Source organism: Zootoca vivipara, chromosome 7 (genome assembly GCF_963506605.1).
Source record: "Zootoca vivipara chromosome 7, rZooViv1.1, whole genome shotgun sequence".
In the NCBI taxonomy this organism is placed as follows: Eukaryota; Metazoa; Chordata; class Lepidosauria; order Squamata; family Lacertidae; genus Zootoca; species Zootoca vivipara.
The window spans coordinates 534,501-553,838 of record NC_083282.1 but is presented as its reverse complement, the minus strand read 5'-3'; the positions used below and the strand labels follow the sequence as shown (position 1 = coordinate 553,838).

Here is a 19,338-nt window from a genome sequence, read left to right as displayed (position 1 = left end):
TTTGGTTTTTTCTGATAGAGTAGACTGTCTAACTCCACATTTTCTGTTAGCTTTTGGATCCATTCATGAATAGAAGGGATTTCATTACTCTTCCACTTTGTAGTTATAAGAACTCCTGCTGCCTCTGAGGCATATAAAAATATATCTTTCATTTTTGCAGAATATTCAAATCTGTAAACCCCAGAAGAAAAGCTTCTGGTTTTCTTCTAAAGGAAATCTTTATCATTTTTTTGTAGTTCTAAGTGGATACTCTCCCAAAATGCCTGGATTTTTTTACATAGCCACCGCATGTGATAGAAAGTGCCTGATTTGTCTCCACACCTCCAGCAGTTGTTTGGGACACTTTTGTACATCTTTGACAGTTTCCAAGGTGTTAGATACCATCGGTGTTGCATTTTTAGAAAATTCTTAAGACATAACGATTTGTAAATTTCCAATTATTTTTTCCACAAATTTTCCCACTGTGGCATGGTTATTGAATATCCAAAGTCTTGTGACCACTTAGCCATGGCCACTGTGGCCTCCCTCCTCCTTGACTTGGGCATTTTGAAGCCATTCAGCTCTTCTGTGCAGCAGCTCCTCCCCATTGTAAGATTAAGCCAACATGCAGCTTTGGTCAGGGCATTGCATGCAGAGCCGTCTTTCCTATAGGGCTTAGTGGCGCATTGCACCACAGCGCTGGCCTCTCAAGGGGGAGCTGCGCGGCTTTGCTGGTGGCTTCTTGTTTTCCTAGAATCCATTCCCCTGGTTCACGCACAGTGCTCCTGCGTCCTGGGCGACGCAATAGACATAGCTGCTAAGTCTCCCATTTTTCATGGGAAACCCCATTAATCTGTTTCCCGCTGTTATCCCAAATAGAAAAAAACCCCGTAAATCCCCTGATTTCCTACTTGCCAGGGAGGCTCCTTCTGCCCATGTCTGGGCATCGGAAATTGGGCAGTGCTGGCACTGGAAGTCTGGACATGCGTAGAAGCGACTTCCGGTGCCGCGCCACTGCTGATCCCGGATTTTTCAACGGGAGACTTGGCAGCTAGGGCAATAGTTGCTTGCTGGCGGTCTTGTGAGGTTGGGTGTGTGCGTGCTTCTCTAAACTGGACAGCTGAGCGAGCGCAGTGCATGGCAACCCTCCCCTCGCGTGCCCTCTTTGGGAGTCGAGGCCTTCTTGGGGATGGGAACGAAACGAAAGGAGGCACATGTGAGGCTCCTCCTCCTTTGCGCTCACTCTCTCAGTCATGCTGCCGGCTTGCTTTTGCCCTCCTGCTCCCCCCTCTTTACTAGCTGCACTCTCCTTTGCTCAGTCGCGTGGCCCTGGCATGCAGCTTGCCTCCCAAGCCTCCTGGGCATGGCAGGAGCACAGGAGAGGAGCCCCGAAGAGCCTGGTGGGAACGGTTTTGATGGGGATGCTGGAGCCTCTCCCAGCAGCTCCCTGTCAAAGCTCCCCACCAGCAAGCGAGGACCCCCCCTCTCCCTTTTCGGTGTGGTGGCTTCCCGGCAGGCAGAAGTGAAGCAGACTTGTCCTTAGCTGTGCCCGAGTGCACTTTTATTTCTCCCTTTAAGTAGTGTTGTGAAATGCAGCGGGCTGCACATGAACACCCCATATGTTGTGTGTGTGGTTGTGGGCGAGGACAATCTGCTGCTGTCCTGTCCCACTCACTTTGAGGGGATCAGGGAGCAACGGGGGTTGGCGTGTGTGTTTGTGTTAAAAAAACCCCTCCTGCTGCCCTTCCTTCTTGGCTGCGAAGCCTGCATGGGCGGGAGGAGGTCAGTGGGTTAAATGTCCTCTCCTTCCTGCTTTCCTCTGTGCCACTTTCTCTCTCTCTTTTCATCCAGTAAAGGAAGGGGTAGGTTCCCCACCCTCAGCTTTTGCCTCTCCTTCCCTGTAGTGAAATCTGTGGAATTCCCAAGTTCAGGTCAACAACTCTGGGGAACCTTTCCTAAAAAAGGTCAACAACATTGGGTTCCCCCCCCCTTAAAAAAGTTGACAACTCTGGGAAACAAGAGGGTTCTTTGCACCATGGCGCCGGATATGCTTAAGACGGCCCTGGTTGCATGTCTGAAGACAAGAAGCAGCAGCAGCAGCTCCAGATGGATCCAATTGCTGTCACAGCAAACTATTTTTTATCTTTAAAATTCTACATCTTCAGGCAGCTCCATCAGCTTCTGGTGAAGCTGAACTTGAGGGGAACAAGCAACTTTGAGATGGTTGGGGAGAGAAAGAAACAAGCAAGCAGGGAGAGACAGCTCAGTGGTTTCTAAAACCCCTCCTTAGGTTATCTACCTTAACCCACTTTTTGAAGCTTTTAGAAATCATCTTAGTCAAGTTGAAACTTGCACGATGGCTTTGCTGTCTATTTGTATTGTTATGGTTTGGTGGGGGAACAAGGGTAAGGAGAACTCCTAGGCGGCATTGGCTGGGGAATGGCACAGCCCAGAGACCAGGGACCATGGCTGGAAGCTATGAGAGGGGCAACACTGAAGGCTCTAGATGTAAAGTTGTGTGAATTAAACCATACTTCTTAAAGACACTCATCTCTGTTGTATCTTGAAACACAACCCTGCCTGGAATCTTGCACCGCTTGTGGAGATTGGGGTGACATGTGCCAGTCTGGCTGCACTTTCCGCTCTCAAAATGGGAAGGAGAGGATTCCATCAAAAACTGCCACAAACTGTTTTAAAGAAGAGAAGCTGCATGACCTAACCATCTAGCTTTTGGGGGGGAATCTAGATTTAAAAGGACTACCCTTTTATTTTTATTTTTACTGTCAACAGAATCAACAACATGTCTCCCGCTCTGGTCCAATGAAGAAAGCTTTGGCTAAGCAGAAGTGGATTATTGTGCAGGACAATGAGCTCCATTCAGTCCCAGTACTCAAAATAAATTCCCGAGTTTCCAAGTAAAAACAACAAAGAGTCCTATATAGCACATTAAAGATTAACAAATTTATGATGGCAAAAATGTTCACACGGACTTGAGCCCACTCTTAATTTGCAAGAATATAAAGGAGATTATAAAGGACAGGTAGACACAGACACAGACAGACAGACAGACACACACACACACACACACACGGCCGGATTTAGATTTGATGAGGCCCTAAGCTACTGAAGGTAATGGGGCTCTTTATATCTCCAACTGTCCTTTGTCAACAACAAATTGTCACTGTTTTTTGTGTTGAATATATGCTATATAGTAATTTATGGACCTAATAGGTATCTAAAGCCATTTGCACATAACAAATAGGAGCCTACACAACACAAAACACTGTTGCTGTATGCAGGTTTAATTTTATTTGTTTTTTATCTTATATTTTGGAAATGTACATCCAGGGTTTTTTCCTTTAATTTTTTTTGGGGGCCCCCAAGAGAGTGGGGCCCTAAGCTATAGCTTGTTTAGCTTATACATAAATCCGGCACTGCACACACATGCAGACGTACAATGCATACCGACAAGGTCATAGAGCCCAGCCTATTGCCAAGATAGGAAAGTCACCCCTCCAAACATCCCTGAGAGTTGGCCATGCAGGCAGCCTTTGCTTACAAAATCCCTGACCAAGAAAAAAACCCACCAAGAGCTAGCGCCCAAGAAGAAGAGATTGGCAGCTGGCCAGTAGTGAGATTTTCTGAATCCAGGGAGGGGTTGTAGAGGTTGCCCCCTGGATACATCCTGACAAAGAGCACATGACTGCTTCATCCCATGCTGAACCCAACATGGGTCCCTGCCACTTCTCCCTTCACCATGTCACATAAAATTGCTCTTTGTGCCAATATGACATGAAGACAGGCGGCTCCACTGGGGGTTCCAGCCGACAAGCAGATCAAGCACCAGCCCAACTGCCCACAAATCCCCATGCAAGCTGCTCCATGAAACTCTGCGTCACTTGCCACTTTTGTATTCCCCATGTACCAATTTAAGCAAAGGAGCAGGAGTTGTATTATTCAGTAGCCTGTGAATAGCATGGCCAGAAGCCAGCGGACCCATGTGATGCTTGCCTCTCCTGGAACAGAATGTCCCGACTTCAGTTGCCTGCTTTAGAGAACACAGATCATCTGCTTCGGACAGAGAATCTGAGCTGCCCATCCACAATTGGATCCCTCGCCCACATGCTCAACAGCCATCTTCTGACTCGCCTGGTGCCCTCGGATTCTGGTACTCTTGTTTCCTGCCTGCTTATGAAGCACTTGATGACCCATAACCCAACCAGTAATAATACGGCCACTTCTGCTCATTTATTCCATTGTTCTTTGTACTTCTTTTGTGCCAATTTCTTTTTACTTGCTGCATTTCTCTTTCTCTGTGGATTTTCATGTGAACCAGTGATGTGCTATTGTTACGATTATCACAGGAATAGCTCCAATCTTGCAGAATTGATTCGGTGCCCTTTAGCCCCACCTTCCTTCCCTGCCCCATATTTGACTTTTAACTTCAAAGAGGTGGAATCTATAGGAATGAAGTTTTATCCTTCATTTTACTTTCCTGACGGTCATATTTTGCATGTTTTGTGGACACTACTTCTCGTGTGCCTTCCTCCCAAACCTTCGTATTTCATTGTTTTGGTGGGGGAATTAAGTTTGTGGCTGTGGTAGGAACATGATTGTGGTCATATATAAATCCCAACACGTGCCATGGAGCCTTTTGCCCCAATAAATCTTGGTGGGGCTTCTCACCCCAACCCCAACTGATGGGGATCCAACCGTCTTTCTTTTCCATCAACTTAAATGGAGATAAAGAGCCTGGTTCCCCCAAAATGGCAAGGTGGAGTAAAAGGGTCCTTGGCAGGCAGAATATTTCTGCCACAAGCCATTTCTGGGGAATTAGCCAGCCAATGGGGAGATTACATTCTTTATTAACTTGCATGCTTAGTCTGTGCAGACGGAGAGGAGCGCATGCACGTCAGTGATTTTATTTTTAAAAAAGTGACCTTTCAGGCACCACCCACTTGATTTCATGTGCATTACTTAACACCCTGACACTTTTCATTGCATATTGCAGTGGCATGCAACAGTGTTACAAACAGGGGAGACACAGGGTGCATCCACACAAATCTTTTGACACCCAGGGCGGCAAATTGCCATGCCCCAGGGGGGCACGACATTGCTACGTAACGACACATGCGTCGCTATGTAGAGGGGGATCGCAACCCACCCCCTGCGACTTCAAAACGGAGCCTAAACTGAGCGTCCAGGCTCCAGGTAGATAGCCCACTGGCGCTCGGCCAGCGCCCCTGCATGCAGCTTTTTTTTTGTCCCCCCCCCAGGCTGCCGTGCAGAGGCGAGGGGTGTGGCCCCGAGTGACACCCCCTCCAGGGCGGTACCCGGGGTGGACCGCCCCCGCCCCCTGCTTGCTCCGCCCCTGGGGGTGTGTGTATGCTTGAACACAGAGCTTTACAGCCTGGACCTGTGCCTAGAAACATGGCACAAAAGGAAGCCCAGGGATGCTCCACTGCATGTGCCGTATGAGCAGCAGTTGCATTTGCAAAAAAATGCCAGTCCAATGATGCACAGCAAATAAAGGGGACTTCTGTGTGGATGGCACCTGGGTTAGGACGCTGGTGGCTCAAATGTCACCTTTCCAGCAATAACTAGTTTCCCTCTATGGTTTGCTCTTCTCTCCCAGTGTCACAGCCTCCCTTTTTCCAGTCAGAGAGAAAGGAGAAAGTTGGGAGCGCTTTTCAAGCAACTGCGATTTACTTTCTCCAGCAATGTCCCCTGGCTGGCATAACAGCTGCATGGGGCTTGGCATCAGCTCTCAAAAGCCAGGAGGACCAATCTTTGTCCAATATTTAGGGCGGCACCTTTCTAGTTTGCTAGATGTGTCATTCCTTGCTGACTGAACTGTTTCCCAGTCTGTGATGTGAGTTTGTGGCAGGTCTGGTACAGCAAGGGAGCAGTTGGCAAATGTTTGACAAACTAAAAGCAGCACTACAGGTTCTCCCCTCTCTTTCCCTGCTGCAAAGCCACTCTCTCTGATGCTGCCTCACTTGGTCTCCCTCCCACAGCAAGCAAGAAGCAGAACAAACCTCCCAATCATTTCGCCCAGTAACCAGGATATTTATAACTCCCCTCTCTGAGAAGAAGCTATTGGCTGGCAGTTCTGCGACATGTCAGCTGCCTGCACTTGCTTTTCACAATTTTGAGGGCACCTGTCAACACCAGGGTGACATTTCTCTTGCAGTGCACTGACTGTAAACCTCTTAGCTCCAAGTTCTTAGTATGAAAGTGTCTTGTACAAAGTCAGTAGATGGGTCCATCAAGCCTAGTCTTTTCTGCTCTGCTCACAAGCACCTCGGGTCTCTTCCAGACTCTCCTCCTGAGATTGTTCTAACTAACCAGAGATAATGGAAGCCTGATGCACCTGGGGACATTGCAAGCAGAACAGGCATTCTGCCACAGAGCTCTGGCCAGTCCCTCCCCTCCTTTCATACAGGGCTATAGAGACACAGTCAGGTGGCGGACAGGTGTTTATACCACCCACCCCCACAATGGACATCCACGTGACCCTGTGGGTAGAGCACTCTTCTGCTACTTATGGGAGGCAGCATGTGTGCATCCACACTTCTGCTCATGGGAGCTGAAAGATGCTACTCAACTCAGCACAAATGATTTACTGACCACTTTGACCTCTTTATTTTGTTCCTGATCAGGAGGGATGGACTTTTGCAAACCTTTCAGAGCCAAAAAAAATGGCACTCGTAACTCCTCACCATATCCACATTCATGTCCTTTTATTTCATGGCTGCTGATTTTCTCAGGAGCCTTTGTCAAAAGCCTTTTTCAAGTCCAAATACAGTGGTACCTCGGGTTACAAACGCTTCAGGTTACAAACACCACTAACCCAAAAATAGTACCTCAAGAACTTTGCTTCAGGATGAGAAAAGAAATTTCCTTCAGCGGCGCAGCAGCAGCAGCAGGAGGCCCCATTAGCTAAAGTGGTGCTTCAGGTTAAGAACGAACATCCAGAACGAATACGTTCTCAACCAGAGGTACCACTGTATATAATCTGGACATTTCCTTATCTCTATACTTAAAGGTAAAGGTAAAGGGACCCCTGACCATTAGGTCCAGTCATGACTGACTCTGGGGTTGCGCGCTCATCTCGCATTATTGGCCGAGGGAGCCGGCGTATAGTTTCCAGGTCATGTGGCCAGCATGACAAAGCCACTTCTGGCGAACCAGAGCAGCACACAGAAACGCTTATCTACTTGCATTTTGATGTGCTTTCGAACTGCTAGGTTGGCAGGAGCTGGGACCGAGCAACGGGAGCTCACCCCATCACAGGGATTCGAACCGCCGACCTTCTGATCGGCAAGCCCTAGGCTCAGTGGTTCAACCCACAGCGCCACCTATACTTAAGTATATCTCTATACTTAAGAGTCTCCAAACACTTTAAAAGGATTATTATTATTATTATTATTATTATTATTATTATTATTATTAATGGTCAAGACTAGCTCGCATAACACAATAGTGACAGCATTCATAAGGATAAAATATACAATTAGAGTAGATTGCAGCAATAGTTAAAATTGAAATATATACATACATCCTTACGGCTGAGATTTGGGCTACCATAAAAATTGATCCTAAGGCTCCCTAAAAGGGGATTTCGGCTTTTCCCTAGTAAGCTATTTTATTCCAGGGGATGATTGGTGCCTACAGATCTGGGCACAGAATCTGGCTACCAGCCAGGCCGACTTGTGATCTTTGCCTAAGAAGAGAGAATTAAGTTTAGACTTGTCTGGTAGATCGGCGAGTCTCTTCAGCAAAGGATTGATGGTTTCTCTATGAATCTCAGCATAAAAAGGACATGTAAAAAATATATGTTCGGGGCTTCCTATTTCCCCTAATGGGCAGGTGCAAAGTCTCTGTGTGTACGGGGAATCCATCTGCAAGCCCCCTGGGCTCTTTTACCTCAATGCCAGACCTGGAATCTTCCTTTGGCGACACCCAGTCAGAAAACCATTTACTCCCGCCTACTCTCATACAAGATACAACTCCAAGACCTAGCCCGTTCCTTATTGAAGACCCAGTAGGCCACATTAATAAGCTCATTGTATCCCCAGCGTGCCCACCCCAAAGAAGCCCTCCATTGCCCGGGAAGCTCAGGATTCGTCATTCGCTGGAAATAAGGAAAAATGACTACCGCTCAGAATCAATGGGGCTATTCCTTGGGGGAGCAGTTTCAAAGTTAGCCACTTATATGTACTTTAAAAGGATAGTGAGGCAGAGCTCCCTCTCCTGCAGAGTCTGGGCTGACCCCTCCTCCGTCAAGCTTTCCCCTCTAGTGGGCAGGGTGGGTCTTGCTGGTCCTGGCAATGAACAAAAGCCCCAAGTAAACACACTCCTGGGAACCCGAGGAGTACAAGAAGCCATGGCACAGGTCCCACAGCCCTCCATTCGCTTGCACTGCTGTCAAGTTGGGTTCTCTATTGTATGTGGTCCTTCTGAAGCTCTCCTTGAGGGGGCCTTCAATCCTGGACAGTGGCATGAGCCCCCCCCCCCCACCTCCACAACCCAGGCAGCGGAGGCTGGCTCTTCCTCACCTGTTGGGATTCTCCTTGGTTTGCTCACTGGAACTCCCTCCCACTGGAGAGGAGACCACTGAACATGTTCACTATTTTTAGATGTCAGGCAAAGATGCATTTCTTCCGCCAGGCCACGGAGGGGGCTGGTTTAAAAACTGGCATCTTTTGAAGCCGGACTGCTGTGATGTTAATTATTTTTATGTAATATTGCTGTGTTGTATTTCAATTCATTGTGTGCCACCCTGGGAACCTTCTGGTTAAGATAATGATACTATTTTTTATTTTTAGCTATGTAGAAGTCGTTCTGAAGCATGAAATTGCAGTGAACCAGGGGAAGAAGAGGAATGCTAATTGTGTGCTTCGGAACCAAAGGAATTCACATGACTATCTAAAAGGAGAACCCTCAGGGGCAGCCCGTCCAGTCCCATTTTGCTGCTTGAGGCAAAACAGGGAGGTGCTGCCACACAGAGACACACCCTATGGCCATGAGGTTTCACTGGAAGAAGCCGCTGCAGGATCCTGGCTGGCCCACCTCACCCTGGCAGGGGCCCTAGCTATGGCCCTGCTCTTAAGAAGATATTCTACTTGTATTTCTCTTTACTGCTTCATGAATCACAACAGGTGCTATGGTACCTGGGCCTCTTAAAGAGTACCACTAAGCATATTTTCAAAATGTTATCTCCATTTTGACATTGGAATTTGACCTCCATAACTGGCTTTGTTTTCCAAAGTCCCTGCGTATCTGCCACCATGTATGTGCCCAGCTAACTGCCTCCTTGCTGTAAGATACTTAAAAAACTGAAACAAAAGAAAAGATGCTGTGAAAACCCTGGTGAGACTTGTTCTCCTTGTGGTCGTCCAGAGGCCAGGTGCCAGGCAGATTTTGGCCCCAAGCTCTGGTCCTCACTGCACCCCTGTTGAGACTGGAACTAGTAGAGCACCGTGAATGCAATCCTAGGTTTAAGTGTTGTTTGGTTTGATTCAGAGGGCAGAGGGTCCCAACCTAGTTTCCAATTTACAGCCCATGAAGTTTCTGAGATGGAATCATATATGGCACTTTCAAGCTACCTCCAACCAGGCTCCAACTCTGTCTGAAGAGTGCGAATCCCCCACAACATCTGACATGTCCACACAGGCTTCTTTCATGCGCCGCCTTCATTCCATTACAACTTTCCACGTCCATTTCTTTCAAGTTCTCTGGCTAACTAAACAGATACGTACACTTGCTTTGAGTGAACACCCTTTTGTGGGTAGGGAGTAAGTCAAACACCACTCCCTTAGAGCCTGGTGACATGCCTGACTAAGATGCTCTAAAGGCTGGTTTTTAAAGTTTTCCACCTCCAACGAATTTTTTCCTGTTGCCTCTTCTGCTGAGGAATCACAGCACATGGCAGAAGATTGGGGGTATGTTCTAGGCTAGGATACACCCTTGGTTAACCCGGAGCACTGGCAAGGCTCCCTGGCCCTTGCCACCACACCAAACAAATGGAGCGTGTGCCCTATAAGGTCCCCACATTCTCCTGTGTGCACATTGCAAAAGAAGGTTGATCGTGGTCAGCAAGCTGCTCTTCAGATAAGCTTCCCACCTTTTCTGACACTCACTCTGAGAAAACCCTGGCAAACTTCAGAGAACCACCAGATCTTCTCCAAACACAGTTTGAAAACCACTGTTTTAAAATATTGTTGCATATTCCCCTCTTCTCTGAGCAGTAGAGAGATTTACAGGGTTGGGGGAAAGTATTGGAAAAGGACATAATTTTTGAAACACTTGATTTACAAATACATGGGTGACAAGTAGCAGTACTTCTCTGTACAGCACCATCCCATTCCCCAAAGCAGTAGCAGACCCTTCAAATCCTCCCTCCTGTGATATTTCTGACCAACAACCAAAAGTCACACTTTCCTCTCCTCTGGATACATTCCAACGTCCAAGCTCTCTTTCCACCCGCTCATGCAGATGGAATTGACCCATTAGCCAGAAACCCCCCAAAATCAAATCCATAAATCAAGCACCTTCCACAAACGAACCTTTTAGAGAAAACCGTTTTGCATATCCCGAGAGAATGCTTGCAACTATTATCCTCACAAGATGAGTTTCAATTGCCCAGATACTGCATTTTTATATTTCGATGCTATACATTCTGTTCTATTGTCACAAAGTATTTTATTCTCCAATGCTCAGCGTTTCAGAATTCTAAGTTTGGTGGACATTAACAAAGTTGTCTGATTGAATTACCAAGAACATAAAAGACTATTATACTTAGAGCTGCAGTTTGTTCACAAAGTGAAACAACACAAACTCTGCAGGTTCAACAGCTATCTCTGGTAAGTAGCAGTGACCCCCCTTCTCCCTGACTAAGACGATTCCTGACAGAAGGACAGGCTCCAGCCAGAGTCCAACTTCTAAGGGACACCATGGCAAAACTGCCAGCCTAGGCAGCAGCCCAACACACTGAAGTATTGTTAGCTCCATAAAGTGACTTTTCTTCAGTTAAGTAGACTAGAAAACTCTCGCCCAGCTCTGCCTCCGGGGCCCAACAAGCTCAGACTCTGCACTCCCCAGTCCCTGCTGTTTGCTCACCCGCCTGTGGACGTCCTCCCCGCTGGGCTCATACTTCTGCTGCATGCGCTCCTCCAAGAAGTAGATGCGCAGCTTGAGGCTGAAGTTCTCTTTCTTCAAGTCATTGAGGTGCTGAGACAGAGTACGGTAGCCATTAGACATGGTGGGCGATCCATGGGGTGGAAATCTCCTCTCACCCCTTTCACTGCAGTAACATTGTGAAGCCGAGAAAAGAGGGGGAGCCCAGAAAAATGGGCCTGGGAGGCCTATGGAGACATTGGGATGAGCTCAAAGCGCCAGGCGTCAGCTGCCCTTCAGCTCTGGGGCTGCTGCTCAACTCTGGAGCAGAGGGCAGGTCCATTTCTTTTTTTACCTCCAGGAGGTATTTGAGGAATCCTTGGCAGGCGCTCATCCTGCATGAACCCCTTCGCAAGTGGTGTAATCTGAGCTAGGCTGGGGAGAGATCGGCAGCCCTCGCTCGCCAACTGCAGGAGATTAAGAGCTCTGAGGGAAACAGTGCGCCTAGGGCAGCCCCACTCCCTGCAGAGGGAGGCAGAGAGATTGCGCCTGGGCCAGGTGGGGGGTGAGTAACATGGTCAAGGCACAGCATGACGGGGAAGGAGAGGAGAACCCCTCAAGTGCCGCTGGAGATCTGGTTCCAGCACATAATTCTGCCTCTGAGGAAAGGAAAAAAAAAACCTCAGCTCCCTTCCCTTCATGGGCCTAGCAAGCCTAACAATTCCAAGGCTCAGGTGGACCTCCAAACAAGGCCTGTGGCCAGGGTTGCAAACCTTGCCAGTATTTCAGTGGACCAGCAACTACGGTAATATAAACTGTCAGGTGATCAGTAGTGAGGCCTGAAGAGCCAGAAAATCTGCAGTTTCCTTGGTTCCCACTCAGATATGCCAATATTGTTCCAGCCTTCCCTTGGCAGGTTAAGATTCTTTCCTCAAGGTATGGGGTGGGAGGCCGAAATTATTAAAGCTTCCTAGGCTGCTGCTATACTTCTTCCCACCTGGCAGTCAAACCACGCTGACCTCTCTGCAAACTTGGCAGACATCTATTAGAAATTTGCAGGAGAGAAAGGACTGCGATGTATTTTGCAGGATAGCTCAAATTACAATAGATTATGCTTGTTGTATAAGAATCCCATTGTCCCATTAATCACTTACTGGAGTTGGAGTGCTGAAAAAATGCAAGATCTTCAAAACAAAAGCACTTCTTCCTGGGGGGGGATTTTTAGTCTTGTTGCTTCAGTCCCAGTTCAGGGAATTTCCAATGGGCTCAGGGACAATATGTGGTTTAACTGTTGGGGGGCTGTGCTTCCAGACTGCTTACCTTTTCAAAATCTCGCAGCGTTTGGGTCTGTGCTGTGGCGTTCTCATCAAAGCCTCCTGGGAGGGGGCTCTCGACAAGGGCTGTCTCCAAGCCACGCAGAACTTTGGGCTCCACATGCATCACGGAGTACGCCATGTCCAAGTCCTCGGCGCTGGGCGTCTGCAGCAAAGGACCCGTGTTGAAGTAGCTCAAGATCTGTGGCTGGATCTGGCATCTCTGCTGCATGGTATCAACAAAGGCTGGGGAGCACGAGGAGAGAGGGGCATTCAGACCCTGGGGAAACTTCATCACGACACCAGGCAAAACCCTACAGCACTGGCAATAGAAAGCCAGGAGACCATAAGGGCATTCTCCTGCAAGTTCCTCTCTCATGCAGTCTACTTAAAACAGAAGGTACTTTCTGGCCAAGGCAGGGGTTACACAGGAGTAGGGTCAAGGGTTGGCATGGCTGGGCATCTGAAACAAAGACCTGCTGCCGTGAGAAGGAGCCAACATTTGTATCACACTTGCATTACAAAGACAGGAACTCAAAGAAAGAACTCATAGGAATGGAGGGTGGAGATAGCACAGCACTGAACAAGGTACGAAAAATGGCAGTCGATATGATCCAAGCCACGCAACACCTTCCCTATAAGTGGTGGTGCCTTTAAAATTTACTGAGACACCGAGGCTGACAAATGCACAGAGGTCAATTGTGATCCTGGCTAAAGCCACCAAGTTCGGTGTCCATGTACCAGGGAATCCCAGCTGACTGGGGGGTGGGTAGGCAGGACTGTTGTCATCACGCCATCCTGGTCCAATTCCCAAAATCATTTTGTTGGCCACTGCTGGAAAAGGACCTTAGATCACTTGACTCATCCTGCAAGCCTGTTCTCCATATACTCCTATAGAGACAGGGAGGCAGGAAAGGAGCTACAGGGCCTTTTTAGGGATGGCCTGTTCCACAGAGTGGTCTACTGGCCTGGAATGCTTTTCCTACAATATGCTGCATGTTCTTCAAGCCCCTCATTCCTATAATGAAGTAAGTGCTCCCTTTGAGGAGCAGTTTATTCTCCTCGTCGGCTGGGGTGTGCTGTCTTACAGGAAGCCATAGGTGCCAGGCTTCCACAGGTCTCACCAGGCCAGAAAGTCTGGCTATATGCTTAACCCCACAGAGCAAGAACCAGCAGATCAAAGCATAGCCCAAGTGGGGCAGACCTTACCCATCATCACATGTCCAGTTCTAGGAACCATCTTGCCTTTGATCTCCTCCCTGCACAGAAGACACATTGGCAAATGTAAGTGAACAGTGTTAAAGCTCATGGAAGCACCAACAGAGCAAAATTTCCCTACTTGCAAAGTTTGCTCACAAATCACATTAATTCAAGAAATCCCCTAACATTTTATCCTAAGTGTTCAAACATTACAGCCGTGTTCAAATAGTTCATTGGCTATTTTCTTGCTCTAGTTCCTTCCCTTCGGGCTAATAGGCTGCTTTTGAAGAATAAATTTGCCCCTGGGATGGTGATGGGGAGCAATCCTGCTTGGGAGAAACTTCTGGAAAATGGTGCATGAAGAGGAACAGCCTGTTGCACCAGAGATTTCAAACCAGCAGCCAAGAAAGACTGAAAGCATTCGGATTGCCAGAAATGTTTTTGGGGTGGGTGTTGTCTGCCTCTCAGCTGCATTTGGGGCTGACCCACAAACGCCCTCATGCCAAGGAAAGTGTGTCCAGAAGCCTCTCACCAGAAACAGGACTCACCGTTGAGAGTTCATGTTTAAAGGCAAAACTATCCAATTATCACTTTCTATTTGAGAATTAGAACAGAGACATCTTGGGAAATTCATCCTTATCTAAATTTTGCTAATGCAATTTCTACTTCTGCCAAACTTTACATGTCTACCTAGAAGTAAACCCCATCATGCTCAGTGGGACTTACTCACAAGTGAGTGGGTATCAGATTGCAGCCTAAATAGCACTACCTTGGACAAGCATAACTTCTCAGTTTCAAATTGAGTTGGTTAGTGATCACCATAGACCAGGGGGCGGCAAGGCTTACCGGGCATGGGCCGGATCACTACCATGGAGATCCTCCATGGGCCGGACTGGCGCAATGTGACGCCGGAAATTGGGTCTGTGCATGCCCAGACACTGAAAACTGCACCTGCGCAGAAGCGATTTTTGGCATCTGGGCATGCGCGGAAGTGATTTCCAGAGCCGTGGAAGAGAGTCCCTGTGCTGCACTGTGCCGGTTTAGCGCAGTGCGTGGGGACTCACCGAGCTGGCAGCTCTGTTTGGGGGTGGCTCGTGGGCCAGTAAAGCAACCCTCATGGGCCGCTTCCGGCCCATGGGGCTTAGGTTGCCGACCTCTGCCATAGACTCTAGGGCAGGCGTCGGCAAGGTTTACTGGCCATGGGCTGGATCATTCCTATGGAGATCATCCGTGGGCTGGACTGGCGCAGCGCAATGCCAGAAATCACATTTGCACATATCCGTGGTGCCGGCATTTGCTTCTGTGCATGCCCAGACGCCGAAAATCGCACCTGCACAGAAGCGATTTCCGGCGTCTGGACATGCGCAGACGTGATTTCCGGCGCTTCTCGGCAAGTCCCCGTGCTGCACTGTGCTGGTTTAGCGCAGCGCATGGGGGACTCACTGAGCGGGCAGCTCAGTTCAGGGGCAGCTTGTGGGCCGGTAAAACGGGCTTTGTGGGCTGCATCTGGCCCATGGGCCACACGTTGCCGACCCCTGCTCTAGGGTCTACATGAGCAACTTGGCACTCAAAGTGTAATATAATTTAAACTAAAAGTGAAATTAAAGGTATGTAAAAATGTCGGACATTTATTTATTTATTTAAACATTTGGATCCCTGCCTTCTGTCACCAACAATGGAACCTCTAAGATGGCTAACAACAAGTCAGTGAAAAGGCCATAAAATAAAAACAGCATTAAAAATGACATAAAAGCAATATAACAAAATATCTGTTTCAGGGAACACAAGAGCATAAACAGGATTCAAAACCAAAGTCTAGATAACAACTGTCATGGAAATAGGAATTATAGAACTTATAGAGTAGAAGGTGAGTTAATTGCCTCAAAGCTGTAAAGAGGCCCATCTGTTGTCTGATTAGCCCTGATTCACATTTGTATGGCAGGGCTGTGGGATGCGAAAGGAGGATGTAAAGGTAAAGGTAAAGGGACCCCTGACCATTAGTACTTTGATTATATGAATAAGAGTTCTTTGATTATATTAACAAGCACATGATTAAGGATGATCTGGTAGACATTACACACATAGAATCATAGAATCATAGAGTTGGAAGAGACCCCAAGGGCCATCCAGTCCAACCCCCTGCGAAGCAGGAAACACCATCAAAGCATTCTTGACATATGCCTGTCAAGCCTCTGCTTGAGACTCCCAAGAAGCTTTGAGCAAGATCCCTCACCGATGGCTCCTGAGTCAACTTGGTAGTTGCAGGATAAGTGTTCAAGGCCTCTGTGGTCCTAAAGGTAAAGGTACCCCTGACCATTAGGTCCAGTTGTGACCGACTCTGGGGTTGCACCGCTCATCTCGCGTTATTGGCCGAGGGAGCCGGCATACAGCTTCCGGGTCATGTAGCCAGCATGACAAAGCCGCTTGCAGGGACTTTCAGAGCAGGGGGGAACAGAGGATTGCTTGCAGAGGCTGCATGATACCCTGAAACAAAGCAGCAACAATAACCCAATAAATAAATATATAAATCAAATTGATATCAAGCAATACAAACACCATATTAATTCTGGATGATTTCCTATAAAATTTGTATTAAAAGGCAGGACTCTATTGAAACACGTGGGGCTTCTACTGTAAAGGGGTGGAGAACATGTCGCTTTTCATTATGATAGATAGATGTTGCATCTTATATCTTCTAACTGGCACAACCGAAGAAGGTTAAAGCCGCCCCTTTTTCTGCTCAGAATATGGCAGTGTTTTTCAACCACTGTTCCGCAGCACACTAGTGTGCCGTGAGATGTTGCCTGGTGTGCCATTCTGAACGCAGGCGGCGGGCGGCGCCCAGAGGCCCGGCGAGAAGCACCTCCCCAATTCCTTTGTTGTCGCTGCAGCGGCGGCGAATGCGCGGAAACTCCTCGGCGAGCCGCTTCAAACTGGCCACGGCGCTAGTCCCTGGCGTTGCGTCCTGCCGCTGGCAAGTCAGGAGGTTCGCCCTCACTGAGGAAAAAGCTAACGCTCTCTTGAGCCGCCGCCCGCCTCGCTCGGAGTTCCTACTGCCTGTCAATGGCTGCCAAAAGGGGAGAGGTCAGCAGTCAGATGAGAAAGTCAGGATGAAAGTGGATGCCCCTTCTGTCGAATCAATTTTGCTCCATTAGATGCTCAAATTCCCTGCTTTTCACAGAAGAGCTTTGAGCTGCCAAGGAAGCAGGAGAAATGCAGTCATCCCTGGGGAGAGATGGGCCAATGAGGTTGGGTTGCAATCAATAGGGACATATCTTGTGAAGCAGGGCAGGAAGAAGCCCTTAAACCAGTGATGGGCAACCTTTTGAGCTTGGTGTGTCAAAATTCGCCAAAAAACCGAGCATAACTCGGGTGGTGTGTCACTTCAAGAAAAAAACCATAATTTTGCGATATTTATAGTTTAAATAACAAAAATGTATAATTGTAATATATAACTGTATTTAATAAACCAAAAACTAATTATTTAACCTAACCAAACCAAAAACCTATTATTTATCACAAAGTGCCCAGAGTTGTTGAGCTTTTTTTGGGGGGGGGGAGCTGCTGACCAAAGTTTTGGAGGTTTTTTTGGGTGTGTGTGTGCAAAAGTTGCTGCGCTTTTTTGGGGGGGAAAGAGAACAGAAATAAATGACAAATAATACCTTCGCTGGAACTAACATGCAGCACCGACATAGTCTGCCAAAGCGCCAAAAAAACAGCACAGAAAGGGTTAAAAACCAATCTCTGGGTTTTAACAGCTGAGACAAGCTGTAGGAGCAGGAGAACAAATGGGGGTGGGTGGGGAAAAACCAACAACAACAGTGTGAATGGGCCAATGGGGTGCGTGCCAGCAGTGAGGGCTCTGCGTGTCACGTCTGACACGCATGTCATAGGTTCGCCATCACTGCCTTAAACCATGGGCTGAATACTTCACCCTTTTCTAGATGACTCTGTGCAACCCAATGGCCAGGCTTCCCTTATCGCAAGGTGACGGAGGGTAGAAGGACTCCTTCTTCTGAATGCAGAGGAAGTTAAACTACTGAGTTGGCATGAACAAAGAAGTCAGGAAGGCTGACTGTTAGGGGAGAGCTCCATAAAGCACACCCACTGCAACTGTGATACATTACACAAATACAGTAGTGATATGTTGACTTTCACAATTTCAGATACCTGAAGATACCTGAAGAAGTGTGCATGCACACGAAAGCTCATACCAATAACAAACTTAGTTGGTCTCTAAGCTGCTACTGGAAGGATTTTTTACATTTTGTTTTGACTACGGCAGACCAACATGGCTACCTACCTGTAACTAATTTTTTTTGTTTTGATGCAGAATCTGGAATTATGTGTATTTCAATACTTTAAAAATATTAGACGTTACAGGAAAGCACAGAGGTAATATGAAAATGAAGAATCATTGAGGGCTTTATTGTGTACAAAGAGGCTTTCCTTTTCATCTTTCTCACATCCTCTGAAATTCTTGTGCAGAGCTGCCCTCTTTTCCAAGTATCAGGAAGACCAATCCTATCCTTCTGCTACAAGCCATGATGTCAGGACTAACATCAGCCCCACACAGATGCCACCCTATGGCCAACTAGTGGCAGAGCCATCACCTCAGTGGCTGCAGAAACCAAACAAATGTAGCAAAGACAACAGAGAGTCCCTTCGTGACGACAAGGTCCCTGCATACCAACCATCTATTAGCCATCTATGGAACACACCAATGGACATGTGGCAATGGCAGAATGCCAGAATGACATCACCCTTCCCAGCACACATCCTGTATTCCCTTCCTACATATAAGGCACAAGCACATTCCCAGGAATGGGTAACAGCACCTCTCACCATGACCCTCTGGCCACTTCCCTTCTTTGGGAAAATTGCCCATTTATTCCTACCTTCTATTTCCTCTATTTAACCTGCACAGAGCCTAGGGCTTGCCGATCAGAAGGTTGGGGGGTTTGAATCCCCACGACGGGGTGAACTCCTGTTGCTCGGTCCCTGCTCCTGCCCACCTAGCAGTTCGAAAGCGCGTCAAAGTGCAAGTAGATAAATAGGTACCGCTACAGCGGGGAGGTAAACGGTGTTTCCGGGTGCTGATCTGGTTTGCCATAAGCGGCTTAGTCATGCTGGTCACATGACCTGGAAGCTGTATGCCGGCTCCCTTGGCCTATAGAGCGAGATGAACGCCGCAACCCCAAAGTCGTCCACAACTGGACCTAATGGTCAGCAGAAGCCATGCTGATTCTTCTTCAGCAAAGGTTTGTTCTATATACTTAATATATATATTTTAAAATGCACCCCTTATTTTCAACTTTTGGGAGAGCAAAGTTTCTACTCCTTTTTGTTCTCTTTATTTGGACAATACTTCCATTTTCTGAAACAACTTTTGCAGGGGCTGCAAACAGCTTCCTAGACACAGACACCCCTCCCAATCTTTGATATCTACTGCAGCTAAGTTTCTTTTATCACCGTTTTGAAACACCTGCAACATCCTGGAGAAAATGTGACCCTTTTGAAAAACCACACAGAAGAAATACAAATAACCTACAGGATAACCAAACATAAATAATAAAGAGGTTTTTACCAGTTGAAGGGGGAATTTGGGATGGTGTGGCTTGTTATACACCTGCCCCAAACCCCTCTTTTATATACTGGCAACTGTTCTAAGCACAAGGCCCAGATCTCCTCCTCCTTTGCACACGAGAACAATAACCAACACCAC

General features: G+C 47.6%; 1 protein-coding gene across 1 annotated transcript in view; it reads right to left on the bottom strand.

The window, feature by feature from the left end:
* Positions 1-19,338, bottom strand: part of LOC118078300 (myomegalin) — a 117,602-nt gene that overhangs the window by 89,709 nt on the left and 8,555 nt on the right. The window contains exons 2-5 of the mRNA XM_035102110.2: positions 15,847-16,097; positions 13,623-13,672; positions 12,421-12,659; positions 11,104-11,214 (exon numbers count right to left, since the gene is read on the bottom strand). Of these exons, the coding sequence (XP_034958001.2) occupies positions 11,104-11,214; positions 12,421-12,659; positions 13,623-13,653 (381 nt within the window). The 5' untranslated portion in view covers positions 13,654-13,672; positions 15,847-16,097. The remainder of the gene's footprint in view (positions 1-11,103; positions 11,215-12,420; positions 12,660-13,622; positions 13,673-15,846; positions 16,098-19,338) is intronic.